This window comes from Vanessa atalanta, chromosome 25 (assembly GCF_905147765.1).
Source record: "Vanessa atalanta chromosome 25, ilVanAtal1.2, whole genome shotgun sequence".
NCBI classification, from domain to species: Eukaryota; Metazoa; Arthropoda; class Insecta; order Lepidoptera; family Nymphalidae; genus Vanessa; species Vanessa atalanta.
This window is the reverse complement of record NC_061895.1, coordinates 3,340,216-3,363,939: the sequence shown is the minus strand read 5'-3', so window position 1 is coordinate 3,363,939 and position 23,724 is coordinate 3,340,216. Positions and strand designations below refer to the sequence as shown.

The 23,724-nt window shown below is 32.6% G+C and overlaps 2 protein-coding genes across 2 annotated transcripts in view; one reads left to right on the top strand and one right to left on the bottom strand.

Annotated features, from left to right (window-relative positions):
* The window catches only part of LOC125073755 (endothelin-converting enzyme homolog), a 62,265-nt gene extending 42,050 nt beyond the window's left edge, over positions 1-20,215 (bottom strand). The window contains exons 1-2 of the mRNA XM_047684782.1: positions 20,030-20,215; positions 4,783-4,893 (exon numbers count right to left, since the gene is read on the bottom strand). Of these exons, the coding sequence (XP_047540738.1) occupies positions 4,783-4,893; positions 20,030-20,062 (144 nt within the window). The 5' untranslated portion in view covers positions 20,063-20,215. The remainder of the gene's footprint in view (positions 1-4,782; positions 4,894-20,029) is intronic.
* Positions 20,216-20,577: 362 nt separating this feature from the next.
* LOC125073723 (dihydropyrimidinase) overlaps positions 20,578-23,724 on the top strand; it is a 57,750-nt gene continuing 54,603 nt past the window's right edge. Inside the window, exon 1 of the mRNA XM_047684711.1 lies at positions 20,578-20,774. Coding sequence (XP_047540667.1) covers positions 20,733-20,774 — 42 coding nt within the window. The 5' untranslated portion in view covers positions 20,578-20,732. The remainder of the gene's footprint in view (positions 20,775-23,724) is intronic.

The following is a 23,724-nucleotide window of genomic DNA, read 5'->3' as shown; positions in this document are numbered from 1 at the left end:
CGAATAGCGAAAGTTATCCTATCGTCATTACCTTGCAATACGTGCAGAGGACATAAGGACGCCTGAATCTGTCTGGTCGGTGACCTCTAAGCGATTTTCTTGAGAGGGCATCTGTTATCAATGGGTAATCTGTTGTTGTCTGGCTCTCAGAAAATACATTGTCTCCAAGTTTATTTTTAATTATTTATTTATTTATTATTTTGAACTCTTTGGTGATAGAAACGTCAAACGACGTCTTTATGAAGTTCGATAGTTCGAATGTACCACGGTTAACTTGAATAATATGTAATCAATTTATTACAGGCTAATATGGGCAAAGACACCTCGTAAATGTCATGGAACTCAACGGTTTTTTTTTATTTAATATCGGTAGACTAACAATTAGATCACCTGATAAGTCTTCACCAAAGCCCACAGATATTGGCGCTGGAGGGAATATTAACCAAACCATACATCACCAATGCGTCACAAACCTTGGGAATTAAGATGTTATGTCTCTTGCGGCCGGAACACACAGATACTTAGTAATACTGTTTGGCGGTACAATAAGTGACGAATCGGTGGTATCTACCCACACGAGCTTACTATGGCTTGTATTGGTCATTGGGTTGATTCGGTAGAGTAGTTACGACTCTATACAGTAACAAACAAACTCACGTCACCCCCTCTATTTAACTTATATTGCCCTTAATTATAGATAGGAAAAAATCTAGTGAGCAGAGTCGAGGTTTTCTAGCTTCACACTAGCTGACATACTATCAAAACTTAGATTAGAGCCTGAGCTCCGGAGCCCTGGTGTATTGCACTACCTGGCCCTACGATAGCTACGCCACTGATTCGCATTTACAACAGAAACAGACAAAGACGAATATGCAATCATAATACGAATTGGATTAAATATTTAGAATGATTAATGGCATTAAGGAGATCATTGTTTCGCCTTGCATGTCAATAAGTTTAATACCGAATGGAAATATACCGATGAACAATAACGAATCGTATTTACACTAAGTGATAAATAAATAATTCCCGCTAATAAGTACGAGGTGTCTGCTCCTAGAATGAGTTTTGCAAATATACCGTGCGAATTGAATATTTTTATGCAAATAATTGTCATTTTAATGTGAGATGTACGATCACGGCGCCGGTCGTGTTTGTCTGACGAAACGAGACGTAATTTTTTTTTTGTTTTTTTTCTAACACTGTAATAAATAAGTAAAGGACCGATTTTGTTTCATTTATTTACTATTTATATTATAAAATAATTGCGATTTTATTCTCAGTCTCATAATGTAAATATTACAAAAATGTACACAATTTAGAAGTGATTCTTAAAAAATAATTATCAATGCATTTTTTTATATCAAAAAAAGGTGTGTCTGTTTATGTACGTGCGTGGATTTTTCTCTCTTCGGCATAATAAAAGATACTTATTTTTTAATTGCACGCAAACTTAATTAAATTACAATAAATAAATTCGTCTTTTATCTACTAGGCATTAGTATTAAGACTCACTCAAACTTTTAACATTCACAATTTTGTAAATTACTTTGTAGAATTAGTTAAATTGTAGAATTGTTTATTTCGAGCATTGTAGTTTGACATTAATTAATCGTCAGCTTAGAGAGCAACATCACGATGTGCCATGATCCTATACGCGCACATCATAGAATATCACTCTGGTATATTTTCATAACACACCCAAAGAAGTATAAAAAATAAGAAAAACCTTTCTATATGTATATTCCAATACTCTTTTCAAATAATCATCTATTTAAAACCGTGTTGATTCTATTGTTTTATCGAATTTAGTAGTTCCACATGAATATTTGTTTAATTTTCAGGCAGTGGTAGTTTTAAGATTAAATACTGGAATATAGGATAATAGGATGTAGGATTAATTATCAAAATTTTAATTGCCGTCCAATCATGTAACATTTTGACTGCAACATGGTGATCATTTAGTATAGTAAATATTGTCTTTAATATGTGGTTAGGGCAAATACATCGATTGGAAATTGTTTTTTTAACACATTAATGAAGAAATAAAACGAGATAAAATATATGTATAATGAGACTGGGATTTAAAATAATAATATTTTATTTAATCGAAAAAAAAAACATGTTTCGAATGCGGATTGCACTATAAAAAATCATTAATGTTTCATAATTCATGAATATTGTTTGTTACATAATTTAAAATGCTCCTGACTAAAATTAACACGCAATATTACGTGCAACAGATTTGATTAATTGCAGCTATTATTTATGTAGGCGTTAGTGATTACATCTAAAACAGTATATTAAAGCATTTCATAAAATCATTGTATTTCTTTTAACGAAAGTAGGACAATAGACAGCAATTGTTTCCGTTCGTCGACTGGTTGTAAGTAGTACTTAAATAAAAAAAATGTCGAAGTGCAATTTTGAAATTCAACGTTAAAAAAATATATACTTAAATGTAAATTACAATCATCAATTTTATTCTCGGTTGGTTTCTAGTGACTGTATTACTTACTGGTTTTAAAAAATAATTATAGCACGAATGTGGCAATAATTCACACAAATGTGTAACGATAGGGGGGGGGGTTCATTGTTGTTAGTGCCTAGATATCTTGGTACGTTACTCTAATTTCCAATATCATTCATTTATTTTATTACCAATAAATTGTATTAAAAATATCATCAGGCAAAAATCCACATTATCTGATATAATTTTAGACTTTTGAATTTTCTCTTAGCAAGTATTGTTGTTGTCTAATTTTGTATAAGTAGCATGTTGGGTTTGCCTGAATGTCATCTGTGTTAATTTAAATTTAATTATAGAATATATTCATTAGATTTATATAAGGTAGCTTACGGTAGTCTTCATAATAAAAATAAATAAATACATCATAATTTTTATTTTCATGCCCTTATTCCATCCTCCTCACCACCTCACATTTAACCCCTTAAAGTTGAATATTCAAAAAATCCTTGTAAGCGTTTACGTCGCGAAAGGACTAACTGTTGTCGTTTATATAAATATATAACTATATAAATATGTTTATATAAATATATAAATATGTCACATTATTTCCCCCATATTATGTCATATAGCTAATGTATGTTTCAAAACTGGTGTTTTCCCCCAACCATTGAAACTTTCCATCGTTACCCCAGTGTACAAGAATGGTAACAGAGACGACATAAATAACTATAGACCAATTTCCATTCTACCATCTATAGCCAAAGTGATTGAAAAGTTAATAAACAACAGATTAATTAATTACCTTAATAAATTTAACATACTTTCAAAATCACAGTATGGTTTTCGGCAAAATAAATCAACAGAAGATGCGGTAATGGCCCTCACTACTCTTATTACAAAGCATCTTGACCAAGGGCATAAGTGTTTAACTGTATTCTTAGATATAAAGAAAGCTTTTGATACTGTCTCTGTTCCCATTCTTGTACAGAAACTGGAAAATATTGGCATAAGAGGCTATGCATTGTGTCTTTTTAAAGACTATTTATATGGAAGAAGGCAACGTGTAAAACTTGGGGAATTTATAAGTCATGAATCAACGTTATCTTTTGGTGTACCACAAGGTAGTGTTTTGGGCCCTACATTATTCCTTATATATATTAATGATTTATGCGACTTAAGTCTTGATGGCGGTAGCATATTTTCATACGCAGATGATACTGCGCTTGTCTTTTCCGGTTCCTCATGGAATATTTTACAAGGAATTGTGGAGTCTGGTTTGTCTAGGGTTTCTCATTGGCTTAAATCTAATCTCCTCTCGTTAAATACTTCTAAAACTAATTACCTCTGTTTTACTCTAAATAAAAGAACGCAACCGGGAAGTAATTTTCATATAAAATTACACAATCAAAATTGTAATGTCAATCGTAATAATTGTAGTTGTCCTTTAATAACAAAAGTATCTTCTACTAAATACTTAGGTGTGATGCTAGACCAACGCCTGTCTTGGTACCCGCAAATAGAATTTGTTAATAGTAAAGTAAGAAAACTAATTTGGATTTTTAAAAAACTGAGACATGTTACGACAAAAAAGTTATTAAGCCAAATTTACGTCACACTGGTACAATCAGTTTTAGGTTATTGTATATCAGTGTGGGGCGGGGCTTCAAAATCTAAATTTCTAGAGGTGGAAAGAGGACAGAGGTCTATTATTAAGGTAATGAATTTTAAGCCTTATACATTTTCAACGGATCAACTTTACTCAGACTGCAAATTATTAACTGTAAGACAACTTTATTTATTAAGATGTATTCTTAAAGTACACAAGACTATCACTTTTGACTGTAACAAACAAGACAAAAGAAGAAAAAAATTAGTCTCATATACTTGTCCAATTAAAACTAAATTTGCATCCAGACAATATGCATGGCAGTCTAGCTATGTATATAATCGTGTAAATGAAAAGTTAAATATTAATTCGCTAAGCTTTTATGATTGTAAGAAAGTCGTAACTCAGTGGTTAGTGAAATAAATATTTTATTTATTTTATTTATTTTATAAAGGTTTGATTTCAGCATCATGTGTATGTACAAGAAAAACTATTTAACAAACATTTACGTTTATAAGTCTGATCGCTTCCCTGAGAAAACTCCTTGGGAATGCTTTAAGTGGATTGGTTTTCCGCCTCGAAAGAATTGATAAATATCCTTATAAGCAGTTTTAGACTCATTTGGTTTTATTAAACCACAAAGCTATGGAGTAATACCAATAAATTTCACTGCACATGCAATAAAAACACAACGAATATCACTTACCATGTGGTAACGAATATGCGTGCCTCCAGAACGAACCCCTTCATTGAGTTGTATGGAGCTAACACTGCCCGCATCATCATCCATAAATCCTGTCTTCTTGTAACGAGCCATCTGAAATAAAAAACAAAATCTATGTAAAAAATCAGATGACTTCCAAGATAATAATATTGACACGGAACACATTTTTTTTTTATGTAGAAATTATTAAATGGATTTTAAGAAAATTTGAAATTAGGTTATATCCTGACATGAACCTAATTCAGAAGAATGAATCCAAATAAGTGCAAATTCACAAAAACAAAGGTAAATGAGTTTTCAAATACAAAAAACACATTTTTTTTAATACAACGCTTTTTTTAAGGGCTACTTATGGACCGATGGAATGTCTCGTCATGAATCCGTCACGAAATTAAAAAATACCTACCTAAAAATAATACCTTTTCTGGTCCTATATTTTTTTACAAAAGAGCTCTCAAGATTCAGGAGCTACAGCTTGATACGCCAGCCATATTTAATTATTTGACCTTGTAGAAAGCATCAAATTCGCGTTATACCTCACACATTTTCCAAAACTACCGTGACCGGTCACCTACGTAATTCAAAAGACTCAACACTTTCGTCTCCTTCTGGTTTCGAAGACCGATAAGCTGCTAGATCAAAAACATTGTAAAATTAGCTCAAAATAACGTAAGAATGGTGATATCAGAACAGACCAATTGAGGCGTGAACATTTCCTAATTAAGAATGCCAACCAAAATTAGCAAAATTCTTCACAATGTTTCTTATAATTAAGAATCAATTCATAAACATTGGGATTTTAAGAAATATAGCCTATAACTGATTATTTATTATTAAACCTACCCAGTGGGTACCCCTACAAAGCCCTAACACATCAAGAACTCAACCTCGAAGTCTATCTATACTATACTAAATATTGTAAATGTGAAAGTAACTCTGTCTGTCTGTCGCTCTTTCACTGCCAAATTAATGAACCGAATTTGAAAAAATTGGTGTTAAGCAAACTTGAATGTTTCAAAGTATAGAATTGCGCATAAAAATAGGTCATGACGGAACATCTCAATTAATTTCATTGGACGGAAATAAACAATTAATTTGACATGAATTATATTTTAACTACTAGAGTAAGCGATACGGTGACATATTTTTATTCTAGTGATTTATTTTTATGATTAATGTTCAAATAAATTTTGACCATAAAAGATTAAGTTTCATCATCAATAAAAATATATATAGTTGATATATATTTCACATAAATCGTTTTTAGTCGGTTCATTTTAGTAGAATCTAAATTTCAACACCTTTTTTTGCTGGAAAAATGCATTAAGAGTGTGGGTATATGGGACTCGCCGGTACCCAGGACGCCTAAAGCGCCCTAGTACCGAAATACCTTCGGTCATCAATACCACATTGATTGAAGCGGAATACCCACTAAAAAAACCAACGGTACCCTCACCGTCTCTTCGGCGGGCGCCACGGGGTTGGTTTCGCATGCTACCGTGAGTATATTCCAAAACCGCTGGCAGCTTTAATTTTAATTAAATTGTCATCCTTCTAAATTGGAAAGCGCCTTAGAATGGCCGAACAAATGATTAGCGCCATTTCTTCTACCACACAAATTCAATGTACTAAAGGTTAACTTAAATTTATTAATAACAATGTATTCGAAAATTTGTGTGTTATATATACAAACAGAAATAAAACATCCACCCACTTATTTCAAATATTTACTATAATGTAAACAAAAACAGGCGTTACTGGCGTTTATCCCATAATACATTTACATTGACGTCCGCTAAGAGCTATAGTTCTTAATAATACATTACATTCTCTTCTAAAGTACATCATACATTAAATTGATAAATTGCTACTAAAATGTATAACTACCATACAGTTCAGTAAAATTCCCAAATCAAGTAATTTGTCGGTAGAGAAGATTTTAAACACCAACGATACATATGATGGCAGACTGTGGCGCCGTCGTGGCTGTGAATGTCACTCTGGTGGAACGTCAAAAGGGTAACCATTTTTTTGGTTTGAAGTCATTCGTATATTGTTAGGTATGTAAGTTCTTACATACCCTCAAAATATGTAAGATGTTATTTTCAACTATTTGTCGTCCGCGGGTGCGTTGGCGCTTTAGGAGTTGGTCGACAGGTGGTAGGCATAAAAAATAACTTAGGTGTTTCCTTGGAGTTTAAGCTCGGTTCATACCAAATTTCAACAAATTTGGTATTCAGACAAACAAAGTTACTATCGCATTTATAATATTAATATAGATTTAAAAAAAGCTAACCATTAGAGAAATGAACTGTTAAAACAGCTAGTTTATTAAAACAAACATTTCTAAGCCATCTAATTCAAAATGGTTATAACGTTTAAAACTCAATATCCCGGTGCGGATATTAAAATCCTGCATGTAGGCATTTCATTGATTGCAATAAAAACATCGATAGAAACATTATAAACTGATAGAAAGAAACTCACTGAAAATGTATATATTTAAGACGAAAAATTTCTTTTTTTTTTATTTTGATTTGGCAGAAACTTTTCCGCACTTGACAACAACAATGTATAGCTTATTCCGACCACAAAAGAAGTAGAGACAAATAAGCAAGATTTGTTATCAAGTTGACGCGATATCATTGGTTTAATATTTAATTTTTCATAGCTTGAATTTTATCTATGATATTCATTATGGATTCGCGAAAATATTGCGTTTTTATTATCGACGTACTTGTTATCAGAACTTTGAAAGTAAAATTAAAGTGGATATATGTAGTTAATTATATATTAATCAACAACGGTACAATATACCATAGACAGATTTAGCTTAGACTGGATACTACCCGTTTGAGTTACAGATATACTTGAATAAACATTGAATTAATTAAAACTTATTTGTGCAACATAATTACTTACCGATTATAGGCAATACTTCGATTTAATACCCTAGAAGAATTATAATTTATACCGGCACAATTCCACGAACACAAAATAAGGAACGCCTCAAGCACAAAACTTCGGGCACGCTTGGTTAGAAGACTTGTGATATCCAGCCTACTCTAAATCTGACAGCATAGAATGGGAAATAAGTGAATTTAAGGATTATTTATCGTTTTTATTTATTTTCTTACATAAGCCTACTTGAATAAAGACTATTTTGGTTTTATTCCTTCTTCGAATGGAAAAGGCTACAAAGTGTTAAATAAGAGAACCAGATTCTATTTTTATAAGGCTTTTTTTTACAACTAACAACACAATATTAAATTTACGTTAGTGCCTAGTATTTCTTAATACAAGACACTGGGTATGAATTTCCAACGGCTATGTAACCTTTACTTCGGTTACGTAATATTCGGGTTAATCCTACCCTCCTACATTGTCGACATATTTATCATCTCCGAGCTTAGTTCTTTCATGATGTAATTCATCATAAGCCAAAATATTAAATTTGAGGAGACGACCTTCAATATCCATGCGATGATTAGGTTTTGAATCTTAAGCACGGCTACTGTGTTAAAAAAACAATTCGTTTTGCTTACCGAAGCATTGTCTAATTGCCGTTTATAATTTTCATCAAAACATTAATATCTGTCATCATTATAGATGTATCCTTTTCTGGTCTGTAAATATCAAACCAATGGTAGCTTCTGAAATACGCTTCGTAAACAAGCATACTAACTATAAGTTTTGCTTATCGATAGTAGAATAAATTATCTTTTAATTTGTTACTGGTACATTTGTAATTGGACTACTATTTTACGGTGTCTTATCAATAATATATTCAGCATTTAATATAATTCTAAGCTTATCTACATATTCAAAATTGTTTTGTTATTTTGCGGCTGGCTTATAAGATTTCAAATCAAAATATATCGGGACGGGTTTTAAAATTTCATGAGTTTTGTCAAGAAATTATCAGGATAATCACGGAGGAAGCGAACTGTTTTCATGTCTCGGAAAGCTTGATCTCAACAGTTTTCCATAATAATATAAATATTGGACAGCTTTCCATAATATTTTGGATACTAAGAATATTTTTTACAGTTGCTAATATTAATGTTATTATAAATATTACTTGAGTTCCTATTAAAGATTATTATTAGGTATATTGATAAACTCGTAAAATATTAAAATCTGCCTCATAAAAAGGCAAAAGCACGAAAAACAAATCGTTTTTAATATATTATACAACTTGAACGGATTGAGCGACAAAATTGGGAACGAAATCCTTGACATCGTCCCAATTTCTGTGCCCGACAGAACAAATAAGGATTAGGTGGAGGGACGTGACTTTGTGAATATTTGTTTTATAAATAAAACTAGAGTATTGCCTACTTCAGATAATGTTCAGAAATACCTTCGAAAATAATCTAACTTGGAAAAAAAGCTGTATTTCCAAACGTTGGTGACGATTCAAATGTTATTAAAGGATAGTAAAATAACAACCTCTAAACTGTTCCTGTCCCACTGTTGGGCTTAGGCCTAGTCTTCATATAAATAGGAGGCTCGGAGTTTATTCCATCATGATGCTTTAATGCAGATTGGTTACTCATGCAGTAGATTTTCGTACAACAAATACGGGTTAGCTCGTGATGTTATCCATACTGGCGAACACGAGATGAATTATAAACACAAATAAAGCCCATGAAAATTTGGGTGCTTGCCCGGAATTGAAGCCGCATTATTCGGTTAAGGCTCACATGTTACCTCTTGACCATCTGGGCTTATTTAAAGGTAAGCTCGAAAATAAGAATATTTTCATACGATTTTATTTGAACTTAAATTTTGTTGACGCGAAAATGACTCGATAGCTTGTTCAATGGTTATCTTAATTGACTTTTGTTACGTTTTGATTTCCGATTGAGTGAGTGTAAACAAGAAGGAACATTTTTATATTTTTAACTGTGTTTTGGTAACTTATTTATAATCATTGTAGCTGTGTATCTATAGTACAGTACAGTATTGAATAGCCCATTTATCGAGGAAGGCTATAGACTATGTAGAAGCTAAAAACAAATTGGGTCGGAGTATCAACTAAAATATAATAAAACGGGAGAATTAGGCGAAATTATTCCTTTTGAGAGCTTCCGTTACGTACGGTGTGTAAACGGATCATGTTTCGCAAAAAACATTTATGGCAAAATCTCTAAGAAGAGCTGCTAATATATTTATTTATGTAATGTACTGTGTACTGAATTAAAATGTCAATTTTTGTTCCTTAAATGCGTGAACCTAATTAGTGTTTTGTAGTAAATTCATGTACATAATACTCGAACCATTCAATCGCTAATAATATATTTTATACTTGACACTTATAGAAAACAATATTAAAATAATACTATAATCATTTGGGACATTGACATTTTACTTGGTGGTAAAGCAAACCCATCTGGGTAGGTACCACCCGTTCATCAGTTATTCTACAGCTAAACAACAGCACTCAATATTGTTGTGTGCCGGTTTGAAGGGTGAGTGAGCCAGTGTAACTACAGGCACAAGGGACATAACATCTTAGTTCTCAAGGTTGGTGGCGCATTAGCGATTTAAGAAATGGTTAATATTTCTTACAACGCCATTGTCTATGGGCGGTGGTGACCACTTACCATCAAGTGGCCCATATGCTCGTCCACCAATCTATACCATAAAAAAACATTGATTTAACTCCATGGACATATTATAGTTTATAATTATATCCGTATTCCGTTTGTATATGTATATATATCTAACACTTATACTAATTTCCTCTTTCCTTGTTTATTTTTCGCCCAGATAATGGACATTGCGATTCAACGAGCAAACATTTCCAGCATTCTTGCCACCATTCCGTCCGTGATGCCGCAAAACTAACACACGTTTTATACGTTTCGTTTATATCCACTTATTTCAAGTAATCTTATTTATATTCTTACGGAATTAAATGGTTTTGAACTATTAAGAAAAATATATATTATCAGCACGTTGAATGGAATACAACGAATTTTATAATCAAAGCATAAGTTATCAATAGATTTAGAAAGTATACTATTAAAAAAAAATCTCTCCTTGATATCAAATTAAAAAAAGCAATAATTCTTTACCATAGTATATCTAAGGTCCTACCTCTAGAGAACATAATACATATTCGTGTCAGAGGATGCCACTCTTCAACAGCATAGTATCTTGTATAAATTCAACAAAAGATAAGACAATTTAATGTTAACAATAACGATCAATAGTATCTCAATATTCTATGCACGAATAACATTATATAAAGTAGGTATCTGTCGAGCTTACCGATGGCTGTACGAGATACGAGAAGAGAAAATCAATACGACACCTATATCATCCTACATTTGTGTCTATCTGTTGGTCTGCGGCGGATTATGTGTTTTAAACTTCGTTACATATACTTTATTATATTATGAACAACACACATACATATAGAATATAATAGACAGCTTATAAAGTTAATTTTTCTGTTGATTACAAGCAGAAACTGTTCATATTTGACTTCTAACTGTTGACTTGGTGGTAGGGCTTTATACAAAGTGTTAGGTTAGGAACTTATCCAAATATTCTACCGCCAAGCAACAACACTTTTTATGTTCTGGTTTAAAGGGCCAGTGAGCTAGTATAATTACAAGGTCAAGGCAATTTTAGGCACAAGGGACATAACTCTTAGTTCTCTAGGTTGATGACGTGTTGCCGATGTAAAGAGGGGTTATTATTTCCTACAGGGCCAATGTCTATGGTGGTGACTACAATGTAACAGGCGGCACATTTGCCCATCCGCCCATGACTTTTTTTTATTTTAGTGTGCCTGTATTTTTTTAATATCAGCCACCATTAAGATTTCCGCTAGATACTGCCTGACTAGATTCTACTAGATTGGCTCCAGATGGAGGATCTCGTCAATAACCGATCCACGAAATTTTGTATATAAAAAGCTTGGTTATTGAAACGGGATATTAGTATTAATTTATTTAATAAGATCTCAATCGAAAGTCAACTAAATTCATCGCTCCTGTTACTAAGTAACTACTAAATTTCTTGAGGGTTCTTCTAAACAGAATCTACATTTTACGAGTAGCTTTATATTTAAATCTTGTAAAAAGACGTTTTTAAACATTAACACACTCATTACTTATGCAGGCTTTTAAGTCTACGGAATAAAATCTATTTTTATTACTAACAGTATTTAAAACTCTCGTGTTGTTCTCGTGAACAAGACATTTGTAGATAATGTCGAAATATCGAGCTCCACCAAATAATATAAAAACATGGTAAATATCCCGTTTTAAATACTGTTAGTAATAAAAAAGAAGCCGAGATGGCCCAGTGGTTAGAACGCGTGCATCTTAACCGATGATTTCGGGTTCAAACCCAGGCAGGCACCACTGAAATTTCATGTGCTTAATTTGTGTTTATAATTCATCTCGTGCTCGGCGGTGAAGGAAAACATCGTGAGGAAACCTGCATGTGTCTAATTTCAACGAAATTCTGCCACATGTGTATTCCGCCAACCCGCATTGGAGCAGCGTGGTGGAATATGCTCCAAACCTTCTCCTCAAAGGGAGAGGAGGCTTTTATCCCAGCAGTGGGACATTTACGGGCTGCTAATGCTAATAATAAAGTAATAAAAATAACCATGTTAATTTAAAATCTTATAACGTCTATTTTTATGTTAATTCATACATTTATGACATTGAGTAAGATATAATTCCAAAACAATGAGCTGGGTGAACTCTCGGCACAGACTATTAAACCATTTTTACTCCACCCCATAGTTGGCACTATAAGAAATATTCATATTCACACACCATCAATGCGATTTCAAACATGGGAACAAAGATGTCTTCCTATATAATTATACTGGCTCACACTAATTTCCTATCCAAACAATGACGTGTACCACAACGATGAGCTACCATAAAACTATACCAATAAACAGTGGTCCATAAAAAGATAATACATACAGATAGAATGTATATAGAACTTTATTTTTATATATTTAAAATGGAGTGTTAATCCTTATCAAGGTATAATCACTTGGAAAGGCGCACCATTCAAAATTTACCAATACTTCGTTTTCCGTTCTGAAATCTATACTAATAAATGCGAAAGTAACTCTGTTATGACTTATGACTTTCATTAAAGCACTGAACCAAATTTGATGAAATATGGTTTGAAGCAAGCATGACGGTTCAAGCAAGAAACGACATAGACTATTTTGTTATAACTAAAACCTACGAGATCCCCCTCCAGAATACCCACGCAAGTCAGACGAAAAGTACTGCATAAATAAATCCAATATTTTTACATAGAGATAGAAAGCGTCCAACCGTAACATGAGTGTTCATGGCCGATAGATTTCTTATATTCATCATTATTTTTTTGACTGCACCATGATCATAAATAAATACACGCACATTTTTTTTTCATAAAAGATAAAGTTCGTTACTTATGTGCTTGATATTTGGAGACATTTTCAAGTACTAAAACTTTCTCAGATAATGTTCCTAAAATCTATTATTATAGTTTAAATTGAGAGCCAAAGTGGTTAAGTAGTTAGACAAGTAAATTTTACACGGAAGCTAAAACGGGTTCAAGCCCTGCCAAGCACCAATTTGAGTTTATAAGTTATTTCGTGGTTAGCTTATGTTAGATGAACCTCAGCTTGGAGTCATTTTAACGAACATTTTGGTTATTATATAAAGTATACGCTGATATGAAACAATTCTTGGTGATACTAACTTTAAGGAAAAAGGAAAGCTTGTTAATTAACAAAAATAGCCAAAGTAATTTTAAGTAAGTAAGTTTTCGATAAGTTTTGTTTTTGGTTTCAATTGCTAGGGCCAAGGCTAAGCCTTTCTACCGGACTGATCGTATATTCTGTCGCCCAGCAGCAACACTTAGTACTGTTGTTTGAGAGGTGTTTGAGATAGTATAACTATAGGCAGAAGGGACATATCATCTTATTACATAAGGTTAAATTCAAATTTCACTTGGTGGTAGGGCTTTGTGCAAGCCCTTCTGGGTAGGTAGCACCCACTCATCAGATTATTCTACCGCCAAACAGTAGTACTCAGTATTGTTGTGTTCCGGTTTAAAGCCAGTGTAACAGGTTGTTGGCGCATTGGTTATGTAAGGAATAATTAATATTTACTACAACGCCATTGTCTATGGGCAGTGGTGACCACTTACCATCATGTGGCATATTTGCTCGTCCGCCTACCGATATCATAAAAAAAGGTTAATAGCGCATTGGTAACCATCACGTGGCCCATTTGTCAAGTGAAATTAGGAGTACAAATAATTTTAATCTTGGATTTATAGATATATAGGATTGATTGCAAAAATGGAAACCACAATATATTAAAGAAATAAAACGGCAAAATTTTAGCAAATTTGTAACATACATAGAACAAGTTACTCAAGTAGGTTTTTTATTCGATTCTGACCGGAACTAATTGTTTTGCACTTACGAAGCTACCAAGTTCACTTAGCAGTTAATCAAGTTTAAAGGTCAGATGAAATTCCCTCGTTTTAGAAATTAGATTTAAGCTTTGTCTCGCTCGATTTAACAAACAGAATTTTCCGCTCGAGGAACATTTTCAACAGAATAAGATGGGTGTTTTTTTAACGTACAATACCAAAACACAATTCCAAGGTTGTCTCACTACACAAATGTTTGTGTAGTGAGACAACCTTGGAACAAAACCTTGGATGAAAACATTGTTAACTATTAATCTATTGTTGGTGGATTCCATTAGGGGTAGGGTTTTGAGCAAACCCGCCTGAGTAGGTACTACCCACTCTTCATATATTCTTCCGCCAAGCAACAATATATGGTATTCTTTTTGTGTTACGGATTGAAGTGGGTGTGAGCTAGTGTAGGGTACCTACAAGGGACATATGGTACCAACTTAGAAAATATGAATTACGAAAGTGTTATTTCATTAATATAAATAAACTAGCTTTCACCTCCAACTTCGCCCGCGCTTGAAGAGATTGAAGGCGCTAGGTTTTAGATACCCTTTCTGTACTTCTGACATGTATGCAAAATTCCATGATGACCGGTAGAGTTGTTAAAACGCTAAAACATAACAAACAGACAAATCAACAAACTCACTTCCGTATTTATAAATTAAGTTAGGATAGTCATTTAAAAATCCATTACAACATCAACATGGAGTTTGGATTATAAATTCTAACGAGAGAAGTGACCTTGGGGCCAATAGGTTATTCTACTATGTTTACAAAAGTAGGTACTTCAAAATGTTGATTTTCCTAGTAAAAAATCACTAATAATAAAAATATATTTCGACAAAATAAACACGTTTTCTGGCTATAAAATTAAATTAACTATTAAAACTTTTTTATTCAGACAAAAACGCTGTCAGTCATTTTGGTGACGTCATATTGATAAAAACAACAGTTGTGTATGTACGATCGGCACTCATTCAACATTAACAGCTATAATATATTTGGTGTTTTTTGGGAAAATAATGAATTACAATCGCTATCGTTGGTGTATATTGTGCAAATACTAGCATTAAAACTTCAGAAAAGTTGTTTATCAAAGATGATATTGAAATGACAATTTTTGCCTATACACCATGGCAGCTCGTGTTTTAGGTCACGTGATTACAGATAAAAAATTACGACTTTTTATATAATAAAACAATAATGTGCTTTTATGACTAAAAATCAGAATATTTAGGTATATTTTTACATTTATTTTTATTTGTTATCAAATTTCATAATTTATTTTTCACTGCCGAAAGGTCCATATATACTAAGTTATAGCAGTTCCGATACGTTCCCGATTCCAGACTCCGAGTATTCTTCTCAGAAAATAATTCTCAGTGGAATCGTTATCAATTCTACTAATTTATAATGTTCATTCATTTTTTATGTTTATGGTTAAAATGTTGTTTTATTTCCGATTCTTTTCCGATCTGAATTACAGTAGAACTTCGATTGTCCGAACTAATTGGACCATGATTAGTTCGGACAATCGAAACGTGGGTACTTTGGGACAAGGTCAAAGAAAATCAACACCATTTCACATAAACACTAGTCTATTAAAATTTTACATACGTATTTAAATATTAAATAATGTGTTTATTTAATATTTAAATACGTGTTTATTTAATCCTAAAACAAATCCAATGCATTTTTGTATATATTTTTTTATAAAATTGTCAATTGACAAACGGCTGCAACGCAACGTACTGACTTAGTTTATCCGAACGTTGGGTTCGGATAAACTAAGTCAGCGTTCGGATAATTAAGATTTCGGATAATCGAGATTCTATTGTATATGCAAAATTTCGAACTTACAATATTGGTTAGAAAATAGTTTTTTTTGCTTTCGTTGCCTACCGAATTTTACTCGATCCTGCGATTTCCGCTCAAACATATTACAATTTAGAAAAAAAAAAAACGGTTATATTTATAATGTTATTTCATTTCCGATTCTTTTCCGATCCAACTTCGACCGAACCGCAACTGAATTGTTGTGTAAATAGAATAGTAAAACGGTTCAAGAGCAACGATTAGATTTTGATTTTTGTTCGTAGAATTGGTCCCTTGATATCCGGCACAATTACTCTGTATCGAGTGATGCGATCCGGTTTGAAGTGTCCGGCCTGAATCAATTGATCAATTTGATTAAATTATAATAATCTTTATCTCCCAAATTTATGTTACTGAGCTGGAAAAATTGTATACTTGAATGTAATATTCTAAGGAATTTCTAGATCGGAAAATACTACATAATTTCATGCGATAACTCCGATGAGCTGAGCAGATAAACAGTGCCGGATTTAGGGCAGGGCAGCTGGAGCCTCCACAAGAAAGGTGCCGCAATAGAGATTTCGTCGAGTTAACAATTTTAATGTAATATATGTTTAGATATCTAGATATATATAACAATATTATATGATAAAAACCACTGAACCAAATTTGTTATGAAACAAGCTTGAACCCCAAAGAAGGATAATACGTACGTACATACAAACAGTCCCTAAAACGCGAGCGAAAACTATTTAAATATATTATGTATATCTTTGATTGACATAAATTTATCCTAATTTATTGCATTTATTTTTTGAGTTCTTCGGCTTTTACAAGGCCCATAGAACTCGTCTCGATTTACAAAAGTAAATAATATGAAATTAATATTGTTTATAGTTGAGACGGTTTAATATTGAATAAAAGAAAAATATCTACACGGTTTGAATGTCATCAATCTGATTGAATACAGAATGCCAGATATTTGCGCTGGCTATGCTCTATGTTCATTTGTAAAATATTTTTTACCATATAAGCTAGGAACTATGTATAATTAATAATCACTTCATATATGTTTATCTCAGGATTAAATCTTCTATGCATATCGGGTGGCCTTAGAGTTATGCCATGAAAATCTGTGAAAACTAAAAGGCAAAAATTCCAATAATTTTTGGTAAGTAAACCAAACTTGTCTTCAAGATTTAAGAAACTACCAGCAAATAATTAAAACAAAACGTGTTGTTTTTCAGGCGAACCTTTTAGAATATTTATACTATATTCCTTTGACAATTAGCCCGCATGATTTAAGGGGGAAAATTCTACACGTCCGGCTGGATACTCTAACTTAAACAGAAAGACACTTAATATTATACAAATAACCTTTATCCGCAAGGTTTTCACACGACAAACATGTACCTAATTTTCTATAATGGGATTAGTTCTGACGTTTCCGTCCTTTTTTCTTGGATGTCGGGTATGTAAATGTTTTTATGATTATTCCCATAAAACTGATAAAAAAAACCATTTAGAAAGATTATATGCTAGTTTCCCGAGACTTGATCCCAGCACGGGGCTATGTATGGCTTTTTAGGTGCTTTCATTCCTATTCCCCTGACAAAGTTTAAGCACAATTTCAGGAGCAGTTAAGACATTAAACCAAATCACTTTTGCACTTATAATATAAGTAAGAATATAACTATTAATTTTTGTTACACTTTCGTAGCATAACGTTTCAAACGATTCTAGCTTCTGTGGTTTGCGATAAAACTGATTGTTTAGAAAAAAAAACGGGTTTGTTTCTTTAATATCCATTATTTTTATCTTGACGATATCACACAATCGATATTACGTGTAGATAAGATTGACATGGCATGGCGCCATGAGAAAAGTAAAGTTGGACTTTCGAACTCGCGTTACTAGGAAGACCATTGGATCGCTTTCAAAAATACACAACTTGGTTACAGCTGACCCGGCTTAATGATAAAATATTTTCTTATACAAAGAATATGTAAATATACCACAGTTTAGTAAAAACTTCATTTAAAAATTGCTGGATTATTTATCCCGTCACAATAACCCAGTGGATATGACATGTTGCTGAATTTATTTATTTTTTATTATATCTGTAGGCGGACGAGCAAATGGGCCACCTGATGGTAAGTAGTCACCACCGCCCATAATAAATAGCGTTGTAAGAAATATTAACCATTCCTTACATCACTAATGCACCACCAACCTTGGGAACCAAGATGTTACGTTCCTTGTGCCTGTAGTTACACTGGCTCACTCACCCTTCAAACCGGAACACAACAATAGTACCGCTGCTTGGCGGTAGAATATCTGATGAGTGGGTGGTACTTACCCAGGCGGTCTTGCACAAAGGCCTACCACAAGTAAATTTGACAATTTGACACATACAGGTTTGCCCTGGTTGTGCCTTGGGTTCGAGCGACGATGTTTTAATAAAATATATTTTATCAATGTTGTTGTTGAGTTAACTAGATCCAATTGTCGTATAGGAATTCGTATAATATAAATATTATATTATGTATATTTAAACGCAGAACGAGGTATACACTCTCATTTCAGAAAGTCAAAATAACTCTATACAATATAGCACATTTAACTACTATTTTATTTATCAACATAATTATTTAGTGTGCTTGTTTTCGTCTTATTTATTTGGTGTCTGTAAACAGCTCGGTAAGGATTACGTTAAATTTTATGGCAGCCCGAAAGCGTGAACGCCAACCCCCCTTGGACATGCTTTCGACTGTGGGGTGTTGCCCCAAATTCATTTTGAATTTAATTTAATTTTACTGCTATTATTTAAATAGTGTTAAATAAAAAGGACGTGCAATTAGGAATTTATGTATAATTTGGTACGTACGTTCACGTAATTAAAGTGAAAAGGGGTATTGTTTGTGTATTTGTTTGTTTACTGTTTTACTGCTTTGTTTTATGTAAATTTAAAATGTATAAACTACGCTCCCTATATTAATATATTAAGGGACACCTATATTTTCTCCCTATATATTATCCACGTGTCTGAAACCGAATTAGATGGAATTAAAAGTCTATGTCCTTATAGGTAACTACTTTACTTGCTTAATTATCATTATTGTGTTCTGCTTTGAAGGGCGAATGAGCGCAATTACAGAAGGGACGTAACTTCTTAGTTCCCAAGGTTTGTGCCACATTGGCGATACAAGAAATTGGTAATATTTCTTAAAGCGCCAATATCTATAGACGATGGAACATACCATTTGGTGGTCCACTTGCTCTTCTAGTTTCTCTATTAAAAATAAATCAAGAAAACGATATTTAAACCTTAATCGTACCTTTCAACATATTTACGTACAAATCGCGAGTCTAATCTAGTATATCGATATTGAAGTTTTGAATACAAGCCTACTCAATCAATACTTTTGTTTTGATAATAATTTTTAATAAATTATAAGAATATAGTAATTATTAATAATTTCACATTTAATAGGAAATATTTGTTAAAAAATTAAAATATCATTTAAAAAGCAACTTGATTATTTTTAAAATCTTGCATTCACAAAATAAATTAATTGCTTTTGGCAAAATATAATTGTCCTATGTATCCTCAACAAAATTTAAAATATTTTGATATTAAAGTTTAGGATTGGAAAAGTTAATAAAGGAAAATACTTTAAACACCACCCGTAAATTTATTTTTTTTTAATTAAATAATATGTCAGAGAACAGATTATTTTTGTGTATCAATATTAAAAAAAATGTGTGAAAATTATAATATATATTTATTCCACAAATTGCAACATTTTATAGCCGATTAACTGAAGAATCAAGTGTATTTTAAGTTTTCTTCATAAACACAGCCATAAAAGAATTCATGGTTATTTCTGTAACAAAGCCAAAAATATACTTGTAATATTCGACTGAAGAAAAAATATTTTACCGTCAATCCTGGCTTGAGGTGTAGTGTGGGCATTAGTGCAGAGTAAAATATTACACGGACACTTCACTTCACATTGAAATTAAAAAATATATCGTCTTCTATCATTAATATCGTGTAATGAAACGGGCGCCAAAAATCGGTATCACCCGACGCATGGTTCGATTAAATGTTTTGGTCGGGAAGAGTCGGCCCAATCCTTCATTGTAATTTCGTATCGACTTTTAAATTTTGCTCCCAACGCCATCTATCGCAGACGTGCCTAAGATTCGTTTTCGTCGTGAAGAATATGTGACAAGAAATTTATCACTAATCAATTTTAATATTTAAAATTACTATTCATAAATTAACGGACATAATTTTATAATAATGTAGTTTATTTTCTATTAAGTATTAATGACAGTTAGTAGCTACGCTAATGCCACCTAGTGAAGCGTTAATTCAACTATAATATTACTACTTGCAACAATATCAGTTTTGACCGTCCAATCAGATTAAAACGATTTTTACGCATGCGTATAGGAGGGAAGTGTTTTCTTTCATTGAAAATAATAATCAGTAGGTTGGCTAACGTTCGTTATATTCGTACGTTTAAGTGCATTTCGGCTAAATCAGTTTTGCGAAAGACATAATTTGCGAAACCGCCTACACGTTTTATAAATAAATTTACTAGTTTAGTGAATACTGTGCTTGGATTTTTGTGAAAATGGCCAACGCACCTGTGAAGAAAGTCCCTATCCATTTGCAGGTACGTAACGGTTTTGCACAACCTGTTGTTTTTACGATATATAAAAATATAATAATTATTCAATGTAACAAAATAGGGAATCTGTAAAATACGCCAAATTTACTTATTATTTGCTGTTCTAATATATAATTCTAATTCAATTCTAGATATACATATAAATCGTGCGTATACGTTTGATCCCCTGGGAAAAATTCTGACCTATTTTTCATATAGAATTAGGTTGCCGGCCGGTTCTTGGCAGTTATATTGCTTCATGTCTGTTAAAGCGATAAATATTTCGAGAGTTAAAATGAGAACTAAAGTTAAAAAATGTCGTTCGGTACATTATAACAAAATTATAATAAGCTATTTATTATATTATAAAATGTTATCGCTTTATTTATTATTTGAACGCTTATCGCAATAATATTCATTAAACTATATTTTTATATTTATCGCTTTTTAAACAAAAATATACCGATTAATGTGGGTAGGTAGATTTATATAAGTTGAGGTGAATTTTAATGTGTTTTTGCTAGCACGGTCTGCTTGCTTTGTGAACAATGTAATTTTGTTTCCAATGCGATAACTTCTTATTATAAAGTACTATATAAAGTAAAAAAAACAAGTTATATTATTTAAATGTTACTTTAAAGAAATAACAATTATTCGTTGAAGCAATTAATTCATGTTATAATTGTAAAATTGTTTAATTATAAAACACCAGTATTATAAATTATGTAACCGAAGAGGTTTGATATATATCTCTGATATAAGTTAAGGGTGAGTCGGGTTCTGATGGGTGAATGACCCTATAACGTACCCGCAAAGGGTCTAGGTTGGCAACAGTACGTGACATGCGCAATACACTTTAGCTTAGAGCAAAAATCGACAAACATTTTGTGTGCGAATATTATAACTATTAAATTAATGAAAACGCTGTTCTTTTTAATGAAGAAATAATACATTTATGAATAGTATTGCATTTTGAGCGCTCATCCCATATTATCAATTATGAACAAACTTTCCACTACCCGTATACTATACTGTATTAATAAAGACCAAAGAACTTTACAGTATAAATATATAAGATTACCATGAGAATTAGACAAATCGACCGCGGTCTATTTAAAAAAAAATCATGATTGTTTTTTTTCTTAATTAATTCGACTCAAGTGCCTAAAGGCAGATATTTGTCAGCCATCTCAAACGATCGTCATAAGATAACATACCAGTGTGTTCTCTAAACATTTATACCATTCGTCTTTAGTACGAACACAGATTGTTCTGTCTTGTATCAAGTAAATATTTGTAAACAACTCATTCGATCAGCTGGAATGGTATCTTGTTACTGGGAATACGTGAATACTCAAGATACTTACCTTTATAAATTGCGTGTCTCGAACGCATAGCAGCGTGGTAGTTCTCTAATACAATAATAATATATAGTAACTGTAACAGCTATTATGACATTTTTTTCTGATGAAATAAAAATAAATCTGTAAAGTTTTTTTTTTAATTTATTGTGGCAAAGGCAATCAAGAGATAAATCCAGCTGATGATAATTCGTCTCCTCCGTTTATAGACAGTGATACTGAAAGAAATATATACAACTTGTTAAACCATTAATGCGCCGCCACCCACGAGTCATCTAAGTTATGTCGCTTTTAATTACACTGGCACACACCATGCAACCGGAACACAGTGGTACTTTGTGTTACTATTTGGTGGTAAAGTAACTGGTAAGTTGGTGGCCGAGATGTTCCAGAATATTAATCTACGACTGAACTCAAACCCAGACACCACTGAATTTCCATGTACGTATTTTTTGTTTACAATTCATCTTGTGCTCGACGTAGAAGGATAACATGTTTCGGATGAACCTCTATAAAAGTGTATCCCACAATCCGTATTGGGGAAGCGTGAATAAACTCCACTCGAACTCGAATCCTGCTCCTCAAAAGCAGACGATTCATTATTTCGGCAGTGATATTTTTTTTATTATAAGAAACTGTTATTTTTCTTGCCTTGGTAGTATCGACTACGACCTTGCACAATGTCGCCTCAAAAGACATATTAAAAAAAAAAGAAAACAGTCATCCACCTCACACTATATCAAATAATATCTGGTAATCTAAATGGGAACGCTTGGAAATTCCCAAGTGAAATATTCGATAACGATCTGCTAGGGGTTTTAATGCACTTAAAACCGGATGTCTTTAGTTATATTTAATTAACCTAATTAAAATTTTACCGGCAAAATGTACCTTTCTACAACATTATAGTCCGTGATCAAGTGAATTCCGATAGTAAGTCGCTGGCATGTTCATAGACTTGCTCTACTTTTGAGGATTAATGGATTTTGATACGGTTTTCACTATAGAACCATTAAAGATTGGATGGTCGTTAACACGATAACGATGTTAGGTTTAATTGTTTTTCATCAACGGTATATGGTCCAATAATATGAGCATATTTTACTTAACCTCATGTACGCTCACAACAAACACTCGATACAAATACTTGGTGGTCTACTTAGTGGTAGGGCTTTGTGCAAGCCCGTCTGAGTAGGTACCACCCACTCATCAGATATTCTACCGCCAAACAGCAGTACTCAGTATTGTTGTGTTCCGGTTTGAAGGGTGAGTGAGCCAGTGTAACTGCAGGCATAAGGGACGTAACATCTTAGTTCCCAAGGTTGGTGGCGCATTGGTGATGTAAGGAATGGTTAATATTTCGTACAACGCCATTGTCTATGGGCGGTGGTGCCCACTTACCATCAAATGGCCCATTTGCTCGTCCGCCTACCGATATGGTAAAAAAAAATGTACCATAATTATATAATTAATACATATATCAGTTTAGTACATTATTCTTCAACTAATGTCGCCCGCAAAACATCGCGTTTAATCGACAGATTTTTAGAAATTTCGAAACCTATGACAGGTCGTTTTGATTTTATTTCATTGTA